The sequence below is a fragment of the Osmia bicornis genome, chromosome 6 (assembly GCF_907164935.1).
Source record: "Osmia bicornis bicornis chromosome 6, iOsmBic2.1, whole genome shotgun sequence".
In the NCBI taxonomy this organism is placed as follows: Eukaryota; Metazoa; Arthropoda; class Insecta; order Hymenoptera; family Megachilidae; genus Osmia; species Osmia bicornis.
This window is the reverse complement of record NC_060221.1, coordinates 5,481,512-5,495,011: the sequence shown is the minus strand read 5'-3', so window position 1 is coordinate 5,495,011 and position 13,500 is coordinate 5,481,512. Positions and strand designations below refer to the sequence as shown.

General features: G+C 31.9%; 5 protein-coding genes across 11 annotated transcripts in view; 2 read left to right on the top strand and 3 right to left on the bottom strand.

Annotated features, from left to right (window-relative positions):
- Positions 1 to 2,897: 2,897 nt before the first annotated feature.
- LOC114878887 lies at positions 2,898 to 5,453 on the bottom strand. The gene is made up of 4 exons (XM_029193156.2): positions 5,383 to 5,453; positions 4,662 to 5,308; positions 3,207 to 4,411; positions 2,898 to 2,989 (listed from the first exon to the last, which is right to left on the bottom strand). The coding sequence occupies exons 1-3, from the start codon at positions 5,429 to 5,431 to the stop codon at positions 3,896 to 3,898; spliced, it is 1,212 nt and encodes a 403-aa protein (XP_029048989.2). The 5' UTR covers positions 5,432 to 5,453; the 3' UTR covers positions 2,898 to 2,989; positions 3,207 to 3,895.
- A 385-nt stretch (positions 5,454 to 5,838) lies between these two features.
- Positions 5,839 to 13,500, top strand: part of LOC123987929 (gem-associated protein 7-like) — a 26,497-nt gene continuing 18,835 nt past the window's right edge. The window contains exons 1-3 of one of the 2 annotated variants that reach the window (XM_046286301.1): positions 5,840 to 6,039; positions 6,399 to 6,601; positions 7,717 to 7,805. In XM_046286301.1, coding sequence (XP_046142257.1) covers positions 5,889 to 6,039; positions 6,399 to 6,583 — 336 coding nt within the window. In that variant the 5' untranslated portion in view covers positions 5,840 to 5,888 and the 3' untranslated portion in view covers positions 6,584 to 6,601; positions 7,717 to 7,805. Of the gene's footprint in view, positions 6,040 to 6,398; positions 6,602 to 7,716; positions 7,806 to 13,500 lie in introns of those variants that run through there. The other variant, XM_046286302.1, reaches the window with a different exon arrangement.
- Positions 6,603 to 8,377, bottom strand: LOC114878909 (mediator of RNA polymerase II transcription subunit 30-like). 5 transcript variants are annotated; one of them, XM_029193198.2, is made up of 5 exons: positions 7,990 to 8,377; positions 7,651 to 7,789; positions 7,189 to 7,581; positions 6,863 to 7,119; positions 6,603 to 6,783 (listed from the first exon to the last, which is right to left on the bottom strand). In XM_029193198.2, the coding sequence occupies exons 2-5, from the start codon at positions 7,766 to 7,768 to the stop codon at positions 6,685 to 6,687; spliced, it is 867 nt and encodes a 288-aa protein (XP_029049031.1). In that variant the 5' UTR covers positions 7,769 to 7,789; positions 7,990 to 8,377; the 3' UTR covers positions 6,603 to 6,684. The 5 variants fall into 5 exon arrangements, with proteins under 5 accessions (XP_029049031.1, XP_029049033.1, XP_029049032.1 ...); XM_029193200.2 differs by having other exon boundaries at positions 8,001 to 8,377; XM_029193199.2 differs by having other exon boundaries at positions 8,031 to 8,377.
- Positions 7,761 to 9,917, top strand: LOC114878907. Of its 2 annotated transcripts, none has more exons than XM_029193194.2 (2): positions 7,761 to 7,850; positions 8,864 to 9,917. In XM_029193194.2, exon 2 carries the CDS (start codon positions 8,965 to 8,967, stop codon positions 9,754 to 9,756), a length of 792 nt encoding a protein of 263 aa, XP_029049027.1. In that variant the 5' UTR covers positions 7,761 to 7,850; positions 8,864 to 8,964; the 3' UTR covers positions 9,757 to 9,917. The 2 variants fall into 2 exon arrangements, with proteins under 2 accessions (XP_029049027.1, XP_029049028.1); XM_029193195.2 differs by lacking the exon at positions 7,761 to 7,850 and adding an exon at positions 8,675 to 8,763.
- LOC114878908 lies at positions 10,024 to 12,861 on the bottom strand. The gene is made up of 4 exons (XM_029193197.2): positions 12,750 to 12,861; positions 12,030 to 12,163; positions 11,343 to 11,591; positions 10,024 to 10,679 (listed from the first exon to the last, which is right to left on the bottom strand). Exons 1-4 carry the CDS (start codon positions 12,829 to 12,831, stop codon positions 10,278 to 10,280), a joined length of 867 nt encoding a protein of 288 aa, XP_029049030.2. The 5' UTR covers positions 12,832 to 12,861; the 3' UTR covers positions 10,024 to 10,277.

The window sequence follows — 13,500 nt, the reverse complement described above, 5'->3', positions numbered from 1 at the left end:
GTGTGTCCAAAGTTGTACATATTTCGTAGGTAACCCCGTATATATGCTATTCGTTGCTACGTCGTTGCATACCAAATGAGGCGCACCTTCAAGAAATGTAGAGATGCCCCGTATTGAAAGGGTGAAACGACACCTTCATTGTTCGCCAACAGGATGTCCCTTGGCAAATTTTCAAAGTGCACGTTGTACTGGACGTTCATGATTTTTATAACCTCGAACCTTATATTCTATCCATCAGTAGTCAATTAGAAATTCTGAAAGTTTCAATTCAAGTGTATTGAAATTTTTCATTTTATGAGAGACCAATTTGTACTGTACGCTCGAAGGTAAAAAGGACATTTTGAAAGAATTCTAGCACAGCTAGGTTAATTACGCTCAATCGAAATTTCTCATTAGCCTTTCAAATCAGCACATCGTCGATTTCGTGTACGATACCATTACCGTTTCAGTAGAACATCCTATGGGGTTTTACATTTGTGGTTTCCCATCCGGCTCGCTCGACACGCAGGAAATAGTCCTGAAGTGTCCTAGAGGATGCAAGGCTATTAGATTTCGCGTGGAAAAAGAGCGTCAGAGAAAGACGGAGAGTGGGGAAATGGTAACGGGAGACGAAGAGAATATAAGTGCTTACACAAAAAGCATAAAAAAAAAGAGAAAACAAGAAAAAAGACGGAAAACCAAAGTGCGCACGGTAAAGGCCGGAAATCTCAGGGCATTCAACCTTAACACCCGGTATATATTTAGACTTAAAGAGACACGTTCTAATCTGATCGCATAGATACTTTCTTGACAATCCATCGGATGCTGTACAACGGAATGTGAAGATTTAAAATATTGCGAAAAGATTATAAATTATATGCAACTGAGTAATTTTCAATAATTCAATTATTTTCATTGCGAAGCAGCTGGTGCAATTAATTTAATGTATTGATAAAGATCTCTGATGTTTGGTAAATCCGATCGGTCTTCATAAAATTACTTTGAAGTAATTTACTTCAAATTTTTGGTTGTTATATTTGTAAAAAATTTTTACAAATACCGACCACCCTTTAGTACTCCATGTAACGGATAATCTGAAGGACAACATCCATTAGCACACGGTCGTGATAAGATCGAGGTACCGAAAAAAAAAAAATTGAACGCTTCCGTGAAGGAAGTCGATCGTTTCCTATTTGCTTATTGCATAATCGTGCACGCAATACCCAGGCCAGTATCGGACTACCGCTATACATACATTAAACTTCGAAATATCCAATAAGTGTGCGTACGCTCTCGCACACCTTGCATACACGCAATACTGAAATGCTTAATGCGATCGAGTGAACTCGGTAATTATTTAAATCGGTTATTATAATCGTCTTAAAGCAGATGTACGATTGTTCATTAATATATAATTCAACAAAACTTTCAATTGATATTAAAATGTTAATGTGTCAGTATTTAAAAAACTAACTTGCTAATTAAATTAACAAATTAAAGTTCACAGAATTTCTGCAAAGTTCGTAGGCAAACGTGGGGTGGATCTAGAGCTCTTTGAAGGTAAAAAATGTAAAAGTATATTCTTCAAATTTCTTTTGTAAAAGTATTAAAATTTAATAAAATTAGAATATTTACAAAAGGAATTTTATCCTGCAATATAAATTAATTTTTTAAGATTTCACGGTTTTATCACCTTCCTATGAGTTTACAATTGTGACAAATATAATATATAGAATATTCGTGAAGTGATAGGGAATAAAATATGGAGGATAGAAAAATTTTCTTTGGTAAAGATCGCTCGTGAAAGCTGCAAAGTATTTGCGTCTTTAGAGACACAATACTAGCAGCAGCGGCCTTCTCGAAATAGACGAGAAGCTCAGCCTTCCAAACTCGTCTGAAAATAAAACAGGTTTCTTCCCCGTGAACTATGTTGTCTGATTGGTCGAATCTGGCGGAAGAGTTTGCCGATTAATGGACGATTAAAATGAATTACGATTGATGCTCCGTTATCGTTCAATTTTACCCTGAAGAATAAATTATGAGACTCACTGATTCTTTTTTACTTTTTTATTGTCGTCTGTAAAAACAACTTGGAGCAACTGTATCATCCATGAACAATTGTACAAACAATCACTAGTTTATTCGAAACAGAAATACAGATATTTCTTTTGCCTTACGAATTTTGTTTAACATGGACATGTACAGTTATTGGCAGCAGCAAATATATAAAATAATTATTTCATAAAGAAAATTGAATAATAATTATTTCAGTTTAGATTACACAGCTTCCAATGTTTGATTGCTTAATTCGGTCCTGAGTTATTTATTTATGAATTCTGTTATATGTAATTTACGTATAATAATGTAAATATGTCATTAAGTAGTAAAAATGGAAATAATAATAAAAATGTTTTAATTTTTCAGTAATATTAATTGTTACTTCATGCTTGACGCATGTTCGTCTTGTGTCTCGCATTCAAAGCAATTAATTCCATTACACTTGCACCATCTTCATTTCGAAAATCCTCCCATTTCATTTTTTTCCGGCTCATATTTATAGAATAATCATCTTCATCTTCCATATAATCATCTTGAATATCTTCATAGTTTTTAATCCAAACATTGTTCCTCAGTAAACGACCTAATACTTTTGCTTTCTTCTGTTTGCGTTTTGATATAATTTTCTTCCTATTATTTGTATTGTCTACATTTCTTTTTCTCAGACTTTTATCAGACATTTGTTGAAACCATTCTTTACCTTCTTTTGACAGTTCAAATATTGATTTTAAGGATGTATGAATTGTTTCGTGATTCTTTATATTATTGGATTTTAATCCATTTATATTCTGATGATTTTTTGACTCTTGATTCAATGGTAAAAGATATATTCCTCTCTGAAGCTCATAATTTTCTCTGTTCAATCTCATTGAGGTATCTTTGATGGCATCAAAAGATAATGGTGAAATTGTTGTTAATTCTTGTGATAAATTGTAATTAGCTGAATGTATTCCTAGAAAAGTAATTGTTAAAAATATTAGAAACAATTATTTTTCTGTGCATTAATATTTCATAGGCAATCTCCGGGTCATTGTCGGCGGTCATATTCATAAGAAAAAATTTAACTTAGCAGAAACCTTAATAAGTACCTTAGAACTGTTTCATCTTTTTCAAAATAATTATAATTTTTTAGGTCAAGAACATTATACAAGAAATGTTTTTGTACTTACTAGCTGAAGTACAGTAATGAACTGTAGTTACCATACTAGTGAATAAGAAAACAAACATTTTCATTTTTATTACACAACACATATATTAACATATATTATACTCAATCCTTCTAACTTGATTCTTGTTAATTACGCTAATTAAGTTGTATTCAGGTTAAATAGCTAGAATTACACACACTTTTACATTATTATCATTGTCATACCGTATGAATAAGTAAACGATTGGTTTCATACTGAACCGTTGTGATTAGAACTAGTTTTGATCGTTACAAAAGGAAGTAAACAATTTCAAATAGGAACTACAAGAAGACAATATAGTCAAATAATAGAATATTCAAATTTGTACATAGGTATTCAGTACTCGCAATCAGCTATGAGGCACTTAAGACTAAAAGGATGCAAGTGACATTTTTATTTATCTTTTGTTTTTATTTCCAATATTATATTCAACGATTTAACTAATCATTTTTGTTGTTAATTAAAAAAAGTATCTAAAATTAAATTTAAATTATCATTATCTCAATATCTCGCCATCTGAGCGTTAAATAAAATTCGTCACTTAATAAATCTCTTAATCTCTTGTGAATTCACTTTTAGATATAAAAATTACAAAAATCATTAATTTTATGAAACATTCAATTATTCTTCTTATCCTATCCCATATATTTAAACAATACGTTACAATGATTTTATGCCATAGGTTTGAAATCATTGTTCGAGAATGTCGGTGGATTATCCGTCGTATACAGGTGTCTTTTGAAATCGTTAGAAAAATATTCAGGTATTTGTTCCTGATGAAATTGATTCGACAGGTAAGGATCACCAGATGGAACAGAATAATAATTGTACTTTTGATCTGAATAAAAATTTACGGGTTTATCGTAAGAAGGTAAATTGTAATTGATATGCTCGTAATCGTGATATTTATAGTCGTTTGTGTCTGTAGTTAAATCAACATGGTTTATATTTGGTGGGTATCCACCGTAGTAATAGCCATAAAATGGATAACTTGTATAATTATAACTTCCTGTTGAATTGTGAGTACCCGGATTTTTTGAAACGTCTGCGTGAGTTTTATTATTTTTAATTATATTAGCAAGAGTATTTTGTCCAGAATTTTCGATGTCCTCATGCTCTTTAGAAACATCTTTCAATTTCGTGTTAATTTTCTTCTGTGCATTACATGCAGTATCAGAGGCCGTCACCTGTTGATGATAATGATAAACTGTCGTTAATTGACTTTAAAATCGAACATTTCACAAAGTCATTAAAAACTGAAAAAATTTAATGATACTTATTAAAAATTTAATTTCACCATTCACAAAGTTATAAAAATTATCTTTTTGCAATTTCTTGTTTAATTATAAAAATATATACTTGGACAGAAGTATAAATAAAAGTATGAAAATTAATAGTATTTAGTAATTTAGTAATTTAGTAATTTCTTCATTTTACCTTTTCTTCTGAAGTCCGATAATCCTCAACTTCGAAATCTCCCCCATGCTCATTATCACCATTCTCACTTGAAGCTTTCACTTTTTCAACTTTCTTGTTCTCCTCCCCATATTCGTCATTATTATTTATCAAATTCGTTTGTTTAATATTATCCAATAAAGTTTGTAGGTGTTCTGGCAGCGATTGAAAATTTTTATTCGTTCCTCCAAGTGATTGCAATCGTAGCAGATCCAATAAAGGATAAATGCCCAAGGGAGCAGTTAAGATGTAAGGATGAGTCAAGTAAGAATAAGGGTTGTAAATGGCAGCGATCTGTGATGAAATTTTGGTAGCATCGACGTTTGAAGGTACAGATGGAGCATTAGTTTTCACGTTGGATGATGCTGCTTTTGCCAAATTATTAGCTCTTAAACTAGCTAGAAAAGCCAAGCTTCTCAAATTCTTAGATGTACGATTCGAAGGATCAACTTTTATGTTTGCAATTTCGTTCACTTCTTGTATCGTCGACAAATTTTGTTCCGGAATTAAAATCTTCCATAGAAGTTGCTTTTCCGTATGATTTTCAATATTCATCATGGTAGGCGTTTCCCTTGAAATGGGAATCGTTTTTATTCGATTGGTAGCTGGTACAGTTTTACAACGTGTACCTGTAAACAAATAAGACTAGTTAAATAAAGTCTTGGAGGAAATATTAATTTGGGATTTTAATATTAATACTCACTGTGCCAACAAACACTGACAGTCAAAAGAATGAGAATGAAGAGATTCATTGTCACTGCACGATGTGTGAGACAAAAATGAAACGAAACTGTGAAAGCTATTTGACAAAATTCTAAAGTACCTGCGGGTTGCCCTCATCTGTTATCTAGTGAAAGTGCGTTTTTTTAAGCTATCGTTGGAAATATGTCAATCACGTCGATCGAATGTTTTTATTAGGACATGTGGGTATCTAACATGTCTTCTAAACAAGCTGTTTTCTTTAGAATTAAATAATCACCTTCAGGATTATTATTCCTACATCTAAGCAAAAATTGTACCCTCACTATTATTATATTTCACTTTCAGAATGATTATTTATATTTTAACATTGATTTAAACAATAATATTTTGTAAGACTGTTCATATTGTTAAGATACAGTATTTCGAATTTTGAATTTGGCGGGTATGACAGCGACACTGTACTTGCAGCACTGTTTACTACCGCCATAGGAGAAATCTGGTTTTTACATGTCAAAAATTTCTGAAATAATGATTAGTACAGTTGCAGATGACGTACAAGTTAATGAAAATAGTAATTTAGAATTTGCTACTGCGGAAAAGCAAGAAGCTCGCGCATTTTTACGTGAACGGTTCCTGCGTGTAATTACCGGCATTGTTGGTATGAAATTTTACCTTCTCTAAATATTTATCTATTTTCTCCTTTCAAATACCTCTGTTATAAAATATTTATTTAATTTATCGGTAAATTTATAATTTTGCACGAGTAGTTTACAAATTACATTTTTATTAAACGAATGTAATTAAGTAATATTGCTTAAATGTGGCGCCAATATCGAAAACCTAGCCTTATAATAAATTAAATTTGACTTTCATTTATGTAAATAGAAATAAAATAATAAGTGAAAAGCATGGACTGCAGAGAAATAGTATAAGTTCATCTTTTAAGGCAATATTTCTGTTAAAACTGACTATTTAGTGAACTTAAGTTTTGTAAATGTAAATCTTTATCTGTCACAGGCAAACAAGCAGAGTTTTATTTGTATGAAAATACTCGAGTTTCTGCTGAATTTAGAGGCTGTGACATAGACTTTTTAGAAGTATATGTACGCAACTTGGAAACACCACTAGGGAAGGTTCCAGAAGCTGTTCTTAGGGCAAGTGATATTATTCATCTGGATGTTAAAGATATTAACACAGCATAATAAAATCTCCAAACATGGGTAAGTTACATATGAAATAATACTTTTATTTTTAACATATCTTTTTTAATAACTTATATAAATATTTATGTACAATTCATGAGTTAGGATCGACGCATGTTTAACATTGTATTTATTTCTAAAATAATGCGTCGTAAATGATCAATGATTTCTTTAAGGTGTCTATTTTTTAGTACAACTTGCTGAAAACACAATTAAAATTAGTTTTTCTTATTTCAATATCTTATTTTCTGTTTCATATGTTACAAAATTTATATTTACCTCTATAATTTCCTTGCTCTCCTCACAAGCAAGTCTGTAAGCTTCAGATGTCTTTTTCTCATCAGATTTCATATCCCATTCTTCTTTTAAAGGAATTAAACTTTCTATATGCGTATATTCCATTCCTTGAAGTTGACAGTTTTCATTACATTTTTCATAAATCAGTCTTAAACGTTTGAATAATAATTTTAGTGTTCTTAATTGGTCTTGTACTTTAGCCTTTTTTTCATTAGATAAACTTGCTCCTTGTGCTGTACCTGAAATTACAATTCTTAAGTCAGTAGTACAGTCAAACATGTTCCAAAATAAATTCAATTTCTAATAACCATTTGGTGGTTGGAGAACCCTCAGTGTTTGAAAAACTTCCAAGGTACGACTGACAATATCTTGCACAGTTTCTTGACCAAACCTGCATAAACTGACAGTATTAAATTCTTTGTTTTGTTGCTGTTGTTGAGGTGGTGGTTGTGTGGGAGGTACAGGAGTTTGTGGCGTGGTAGCTTGATTGCCTGTCTGATTATTTTGTTGAACCATTGCAGCTTGTTGCTGTTGCTGCAATTGTAATTGTTGCTGTTGCATCTGTTGTACTTGCTGTTGCATTGCTACAGATTGTTGTTGTTGTTGCTGCTGTGCTAATACTTGTTGAGCGCTTGGCATACCCATAGTATTTGAACCTACTCCACCTACACCAACTCCAAATTGTTGAGGATTTACCATACCTGCACATAATTTTATTTTTTAATATCAGCTCTTACTTTACTTACCTTTCCCACTAAGAATTTACTTACTGCCTTGTTGTGGACCCATTAAACCAGATACCATTTGTCCTCCACCAAATTGTGTCCTCATTGCAGATTGTTGTACATTGGGAAATCCAGATGGGAAGGGATGTTGTTGACCAGCCATTTTATCTTAATTTTGTCACAGCTTCACGTTCATAGATGTAGAGTAATACAGGAATCAGCCAAGAAAATTAGACAATTTTAAGGTTAGGTATAAGTTTTACTTTATATTTTTATCGCATACAAAGGTTTCGTAATTTTCAACAATTTTACTAAGTTTAATTCATGCGTAGTATTGAGTAAAAAAAAAATAAAATAACAAAAAACAAAAAAACTATGATTTACATTCAGTATACCCGAACGAATAATTTCTATTACGATGCAACCTTGTTCTTTACTTGAAAATAGGTTCCGAATTAGTGCATTATTTCATCAACGCGTAAATAATAATAAAATATACACATTTCATCTATACATGTGCAACGCAAAAGTCACGTCTCGCATCTTATATTACAAATTGTTGACATCGCATTGCGCATATAGTCTGCGCACATAGTGTCAGCGATTGTAATCACGTTAATCGTATCAGAAAAAATTATGAACATGAAATTTGATGCTTACCTTAATTATTTTAATTGAATCTATAATCTTTAATTTATATATTCAATATTATTACTTATACACGAATACGTGTAATTAATAACCTAACAGCACGAGAATAGTAGCTTCTAGAGTTTAATACAAGAAATTAGGTACAGTATAAAATATTTCATTTATTCAGTATGCTTTAATTTTACCAAAACCAGTTTACTAAAATTCTCTTATATTAATAAATAATAAATAACTGCAATACTAAGGTTTAGTTTAAAAATATCAATAAACCAATGATGTTGTTTCATGTGAATTTGTATCAGTAACACTACGTAATTTTTTCTTTCATATTTTCAATAAAATATTAACAAATAAAATTATTTCTGTACGTAAACATACAAAGGGTACGAATTGAATGTCGAACATAGGTTGTGTAAAGCATCTCTTAAGATCAAAGTCGAAGTGAAATTCTTCGAAAGATAGGTCAGATTTTGACGGTATTCGAGCGGTGCCCAAACAGGAGATAAGGTCAGCGAACATGAAATGAACACAGTAGACATAACGGCCCAATCTTCAGTCCTTGTGCACCTTGTTTGCCTCTGCGTTCACATTGTTTTTTCCATCGCAGTCAGTGTCCACCGCAACGGAGGCTGTTACAGGTCGCCCTAAGAAACGATACGCGAAGAAAAGAAAAAAAAAAAGAATATACCAGTGAGAAACTCTTCAGACATGCTTCATAAAATGCTACACAAACGATTGTTCCTGGTCGTGACTGCTGTAAACATTGTTTCGTTTAGTGAAGAGAAAGCCATTCAGGACTGGAATTTCAAGTTTGATATCACGAACGGTGCTTCGAAGACCTCGAATCAACTTGTTAACGAAGATTCAAATTACAAAGATAATCGAATTAGTGGAATAAATAACGACCCAGTGGACCATGAAAATTGTAGTGACAAGAATTGCAGCGAGAAAGGGAAAGAAAATGCTCGTTCGTGTCCTTACGAAAGCAAAGAATTGTGCTTGATATTTTCTTTATCGAAAATTGCTAAAGTTCAGATAGCCTCGTTGAGTGAAGTTGCGGCGGGCCGTAGTATAGAGCCGGACACTAGAAGTGATAAACATTCGAACGTTGCCGAACGAAGGAAAGGAATTTATCTGGATCGTCCGAAAGAACGTGAGAATGAAAATCCTCAACGGACGAGCTCGTCGAGCGTTCAGTGTCGAGCGGTCCGGGATGTTTACATACCGGAAGTCAAGCAACACCTGCCAGCCTTCGCTTGTCAATTTGGGAATAACACGTTCATCTTGTCGAGCGCCAGATTCCTTCAAGATCGACGATCACGTTTGGAGATAAACGTGAACGAAGATACATTTAAGAGCATTAAATCGACTCCAAAAGTATCAAGAAGCAACCAGTTGAACGTGATACCCGCTCTGCTTGTTCTGAACACCGCCAATAACGATTATAGGATAGAAATGCAGGGAAACATTTCTAACGACCAACGAAAGGAAGGAAACTGATAAGATTGAATCATATTTGTAGAAAGTTCAAATACCCGGTGGTAACTTTGACTTGCTTATCTTTCGCTTGGTAAACAAATATCTATATTAAATATTGTAATTACATTTGCATTGGCTTTTGTAATAATTAATAACGACATAAACTACTTTTATACAATTAATCCAGTTCAATCATTTACATTTGTTAAAGATTTTTGTTTTTATAATAACACGCTGAATGCCATGGGGGTCACCAGTGACCCGATCCATAAAAATATTATAAAATAATTGATAGAAAAATTTTTTTATTTTAGATCACATTAATATTATCACTTACACAAGCTTAAATATTATTTTCACTGCGACATTCAACGTGATAAGTGATTTGCATAAAACTTGACGTTTATCTTTATTTTCTGAACGGTAAATCTACTTATAATACTTTGACGTTAAAGAAACGGGTACTAAAATCTATTCATCACAATATTTTATACTAATCGTATAACTACAAATAAGTCTCACTATAGAAGGGTACGTTTGCTTTATTTTGATTTTTCTTTCAAAGATTGTTCCTCCGTTCGTTCCTCCTCTGTTTTGAAAACCATGTCCGACGAAGGTAGTACCTTTCGAACATTGGATAAAATATTCGGCAGACGTTGTTTTTTAACTGGCATTCCTTCGTTTGCCAGCGTGGATATTGGAGCATCCTTGTCGGCCGAATGTTGGGCAGCATCTTTAATTGGAGAAGGGTCAGGTTGAATTGAATAATTGGCGGTTGGATCAACTTCTGTGCGCTGTTTAAAAATTTCTTCGTTAGTATTGCCATTAATTTCATCTGATGACAATCGTAGATGCAGATTCGAATTTAGAAGCTTTGGGTTATCTTTAACGTCGATTTGCAATTTCTCCAGGGCTTCTTTCTCTTCCTCGGTCAGTGGATTAATCTTAAACATAAAATAAAAATTTTACATTAAATACATTATTCTTTTTATTTTTCGTATGAGAAAAATAATTTGAGAATTTCATAATTTCAGAAGTCTATATTATAAATAAAAGAAAGACACGTTTCTAAATGACATTCATATATTTTTTATTCATTGTTATTAGAAATTTCCTTGAAGTTAGGCATGTACGTATATCTTCATTTTTCATTCTTGTCAAGCTAGCCAAGTGTTCAATTATCTTGAATCTATGAAAAATCATCCCTGAAGATGTTAATTTATTGTTATTAATACATTATGATACGACCAATTGAAAGGCTGTGATTTTATGAGTCATCGATTTCATGCTCAGATTAACCATCAACGCAAACTTCAATTGAAAGTACATGTATGTATATCCATATATAGAAACAGTGAGGTCGGTATGTTCAAACTGACGATGATATTTCTTGGTATCATCATATTGTTCGTCATTATTGTGCATACTATTCGAGTGATAGAATGTATCTTCGTCAATGAAATTATTGGATAACAATTTATGTCAAAAAATTGACAAAACAGGACTTATACTTTGTTAATTTTTGTTTTCAATTATTTCATTCGCTAAATATGATTATTTTCTTTAGTTAAGTATGTGCAAATATATTAAATAATAATATGTCATACTTTAACCACTGGTTTTGGAGCTCCTTTCCGCCTAGGCTTCTCTTGACGATTTTTCTTATCCGTGTTGCTTGCATATTTTTCCGTCTCCGTTTTTGTAACTTCCTCTACTGATTTTTTATCATCCTCGTCCTTAGTAGAGAAATGATTGTTCACTTGTCTAATATGTAACGGGTAAATATCATATTTATACGTCTCTTCTTCGACAGGATTGATATTTCCATGACCGGAAATATTATCTAAGTTAATACTCTGTAAGATGATGTTGATACAGTTAGTTGGTTGTTGAAAAAAACTGCTATTAAAATTTGCAAACTTTTATCTCAAAATTTGATAAATGAGAAACTGAAATGTATCTAAAGAAAATAATTAAATTATTCATTTATTTTACAGAATAATATTGAATTTATTAAATTCCAAATGGCTAATATGGTAAATAATTAAATAAAAATTATTCTATTATTCTTAAAATATTCAAACTACAAGAATCTAGTTATTTTTTAACTAGATGGATTATTTATATTGACGCTATTAATAATATTTAAAAAGCAACCTAATTTATTAATTATTTTTTCATACTTGTTATTTTCACTATAACTAATAGTTTAATTATTTTTGATTACCCGAAGAAAGAATTCAGAGAATTTACAATCTATCTTTTGATCTATTTATTATAGCGAATTGGGTCACCTTAGACAAGCTCGATCCTTCGTGAAATGCTTCAGCTAACGCAGGATTTATTTCTTCCAATGGTTGATCACCATGTCTTATATAAACCGGAATATAACCCGGTATACTTGGTAACACTTGGAGTGGCAATGAATCTAAAAGAAATTAGAATTTATGTTACGATTAAATTAAATTAAACTTCGATAGGCACTCGTTTCTAATCGTAGTATGCTCTTTACAATTACAAATCTATTGGAGCTTAATTAAATATTCAAATTAGACTGTACAAGACCATCATTTTCATTCATTAGTGTAAGACATTTTATTTCAAACCATTTCATTCAGTAAACCAGTTTACACTCTATTTTATTTTGTTACACTTTTCAATTAATTAACCCTCGAACAGAAGATAACAGAACAACGACAATTTAGATTTAATTTTAGACTCTGAAGATAATCTTTTAATAAATAAAAGTCTTTAATTGAATAATTTCAGTGTCTGTAATTTTAATCGAAGCACCATTGATGTTCTGGCTTCTCCTTTGTTCGAGGATTAATACCGATGAATAATCAATCACATATTTCCAAGGCACACGAATAACTCGATAAAACATGTTTTCACAGCAATAACACTTGTTCCCACATCAGTTAAGAAATTGAAAAAAAAGGAACACTATGGGATCATATAGATTTGTATTGCACGATTTTTACGCGGGACTTTCAAAAAATTCATTTACTCACGGACATAAGTGATAGAGATAGATATAAGAAACACTAGTTCGTAGATAGCCCTGGTACCACGTATTATCTCAGCAACCTGCATCTTTGAACGGTACTGAGCCCCCAGAGTACGGGGCTCTCTCCTTTATATGTACGGTCCCCTCCTACCCTTCAGCAGTCTGCCACAGAAAGGCCCCTCAGGGTTAACGCCGTTCCGTTAATATCGGAGCAAAAAGTCAAATCTTTCCTTTACTTTCGGCAAACGCAGACGAGATCCGACCAACGATCGTTATTGCTGTTATAGCTTTCTTAGAAATTCTCACCGGTAGAGAAGCTGACCTGTAAATCCAGGTGCATCGGTTCCCATTCTGTTAGAAGGATTCTATTTTCAAGGACTGAAAAATGTGATTTTAACTGAGAATTCAATAAGTATCACAGAAATTGTAACATTGTAAAATATTTGCACCTTGTGTCAATTTACTTATTTCAAAAATAAAAATAAAATAAGATGGAAATTTAGTTAGAATGATATAATAGAAAATCAAATATTAATTAGTATTAATATAAATAATACTAATTAATATAATGGTGTATTAATTTTATACTGTATAGGTATTATTGTATAATTATTTAATGTTAAATATTTGCTAGCCACGTCACGTCGCATTTTTAATTTTGCGCGATTATTACGTGTTGCTACGGTCGTTTGTGATAAATGAAAATGAAATGAAGTAGCAATAATTTATCACAATTAAAATATTAACTGCTGTTT

What these genes read in the sequence shown, in the direction of transcription:
- LOC114878908 (XM_029193197.2), bottom strand. Translation starts at nt 12,831, where the DNA reads ATGCAGGTTGCTGAGATAATACGTGGTACCAGGGCTATCTACGAACTA. An exon ending in AAGGATCGAGCTTGTCTAAG is followed by an intron (nt 11,592 to 12,029) that starts GTGACCCAATTC and finishes ATCATCTTACAG; the next exon opens with AGTATTAACTTAGATAATAT. An exon ending in CTCCAAAACCAGTGGTTAAA is followed by an intron (nt 10,680 to 11,342) that starts GTATGACATATT and finishes TTTATGTTTAAG; the next exon opens with ATTAATCCACTGACCGAGGA.
- LOC114878909 (XM_029193198.2), bottom strand. Translation starts at nt 7,768, where the DNA reads ATGGCTGGTCAACAACATCCCTTCCCATCTGGATTTCCCAATGTACAA. An exon ending in GGTTCTCCAACCACCAAATG is followed by an intron (nt 7,120 to 7,188) that starts GTTATTAGAAAT and finishes TTGTAATTTCAG; the next exon opens with GTACAGCACAAGGAGCAAGT. An exon ending in AGAGCAAGGAAATTATAGAG is followed by an intron (nt 6,784 to 6,862) that starts GTAAATATAAAT and finishes TTGTGTTTTCAG; the next exon opens with CAAGTTGTACTAAAAAATAG.
- LOC114878907 (XM_029193194.2), top strand. Translation starts at nt 8,965, where the DNA reads ATGCTTCATAAAATGCTACACAAACGATTGTTCCTGGTCGTGACTGCT.
- LOC114878887 (XM_029193156.2), bottom strand. Translation starts at nt 5,431, where the DNA reads ATGAATCTCTTCATTCTCATTCTTTTGACTGTCAGTGTTTGTTGGCAC. An exon ending in TGTCAGTGTTTGTTGGCACA is followed by an intron (nt 5,309 to 5,382) that starts GTGAGTATTAAT and finishes ATTTGTTTACAG; the next exon opens with GTACACGTTGTAAAACTGTA. An exon ending in ATCGGACTTCAGAAGAAAAG is followed by an intron (nt 4,412 to 4,661) that starts GTAAAATGAAGA and finishes TATCATCAACAG; the next exon opens with GTGACGGCCTCTGATACTGC.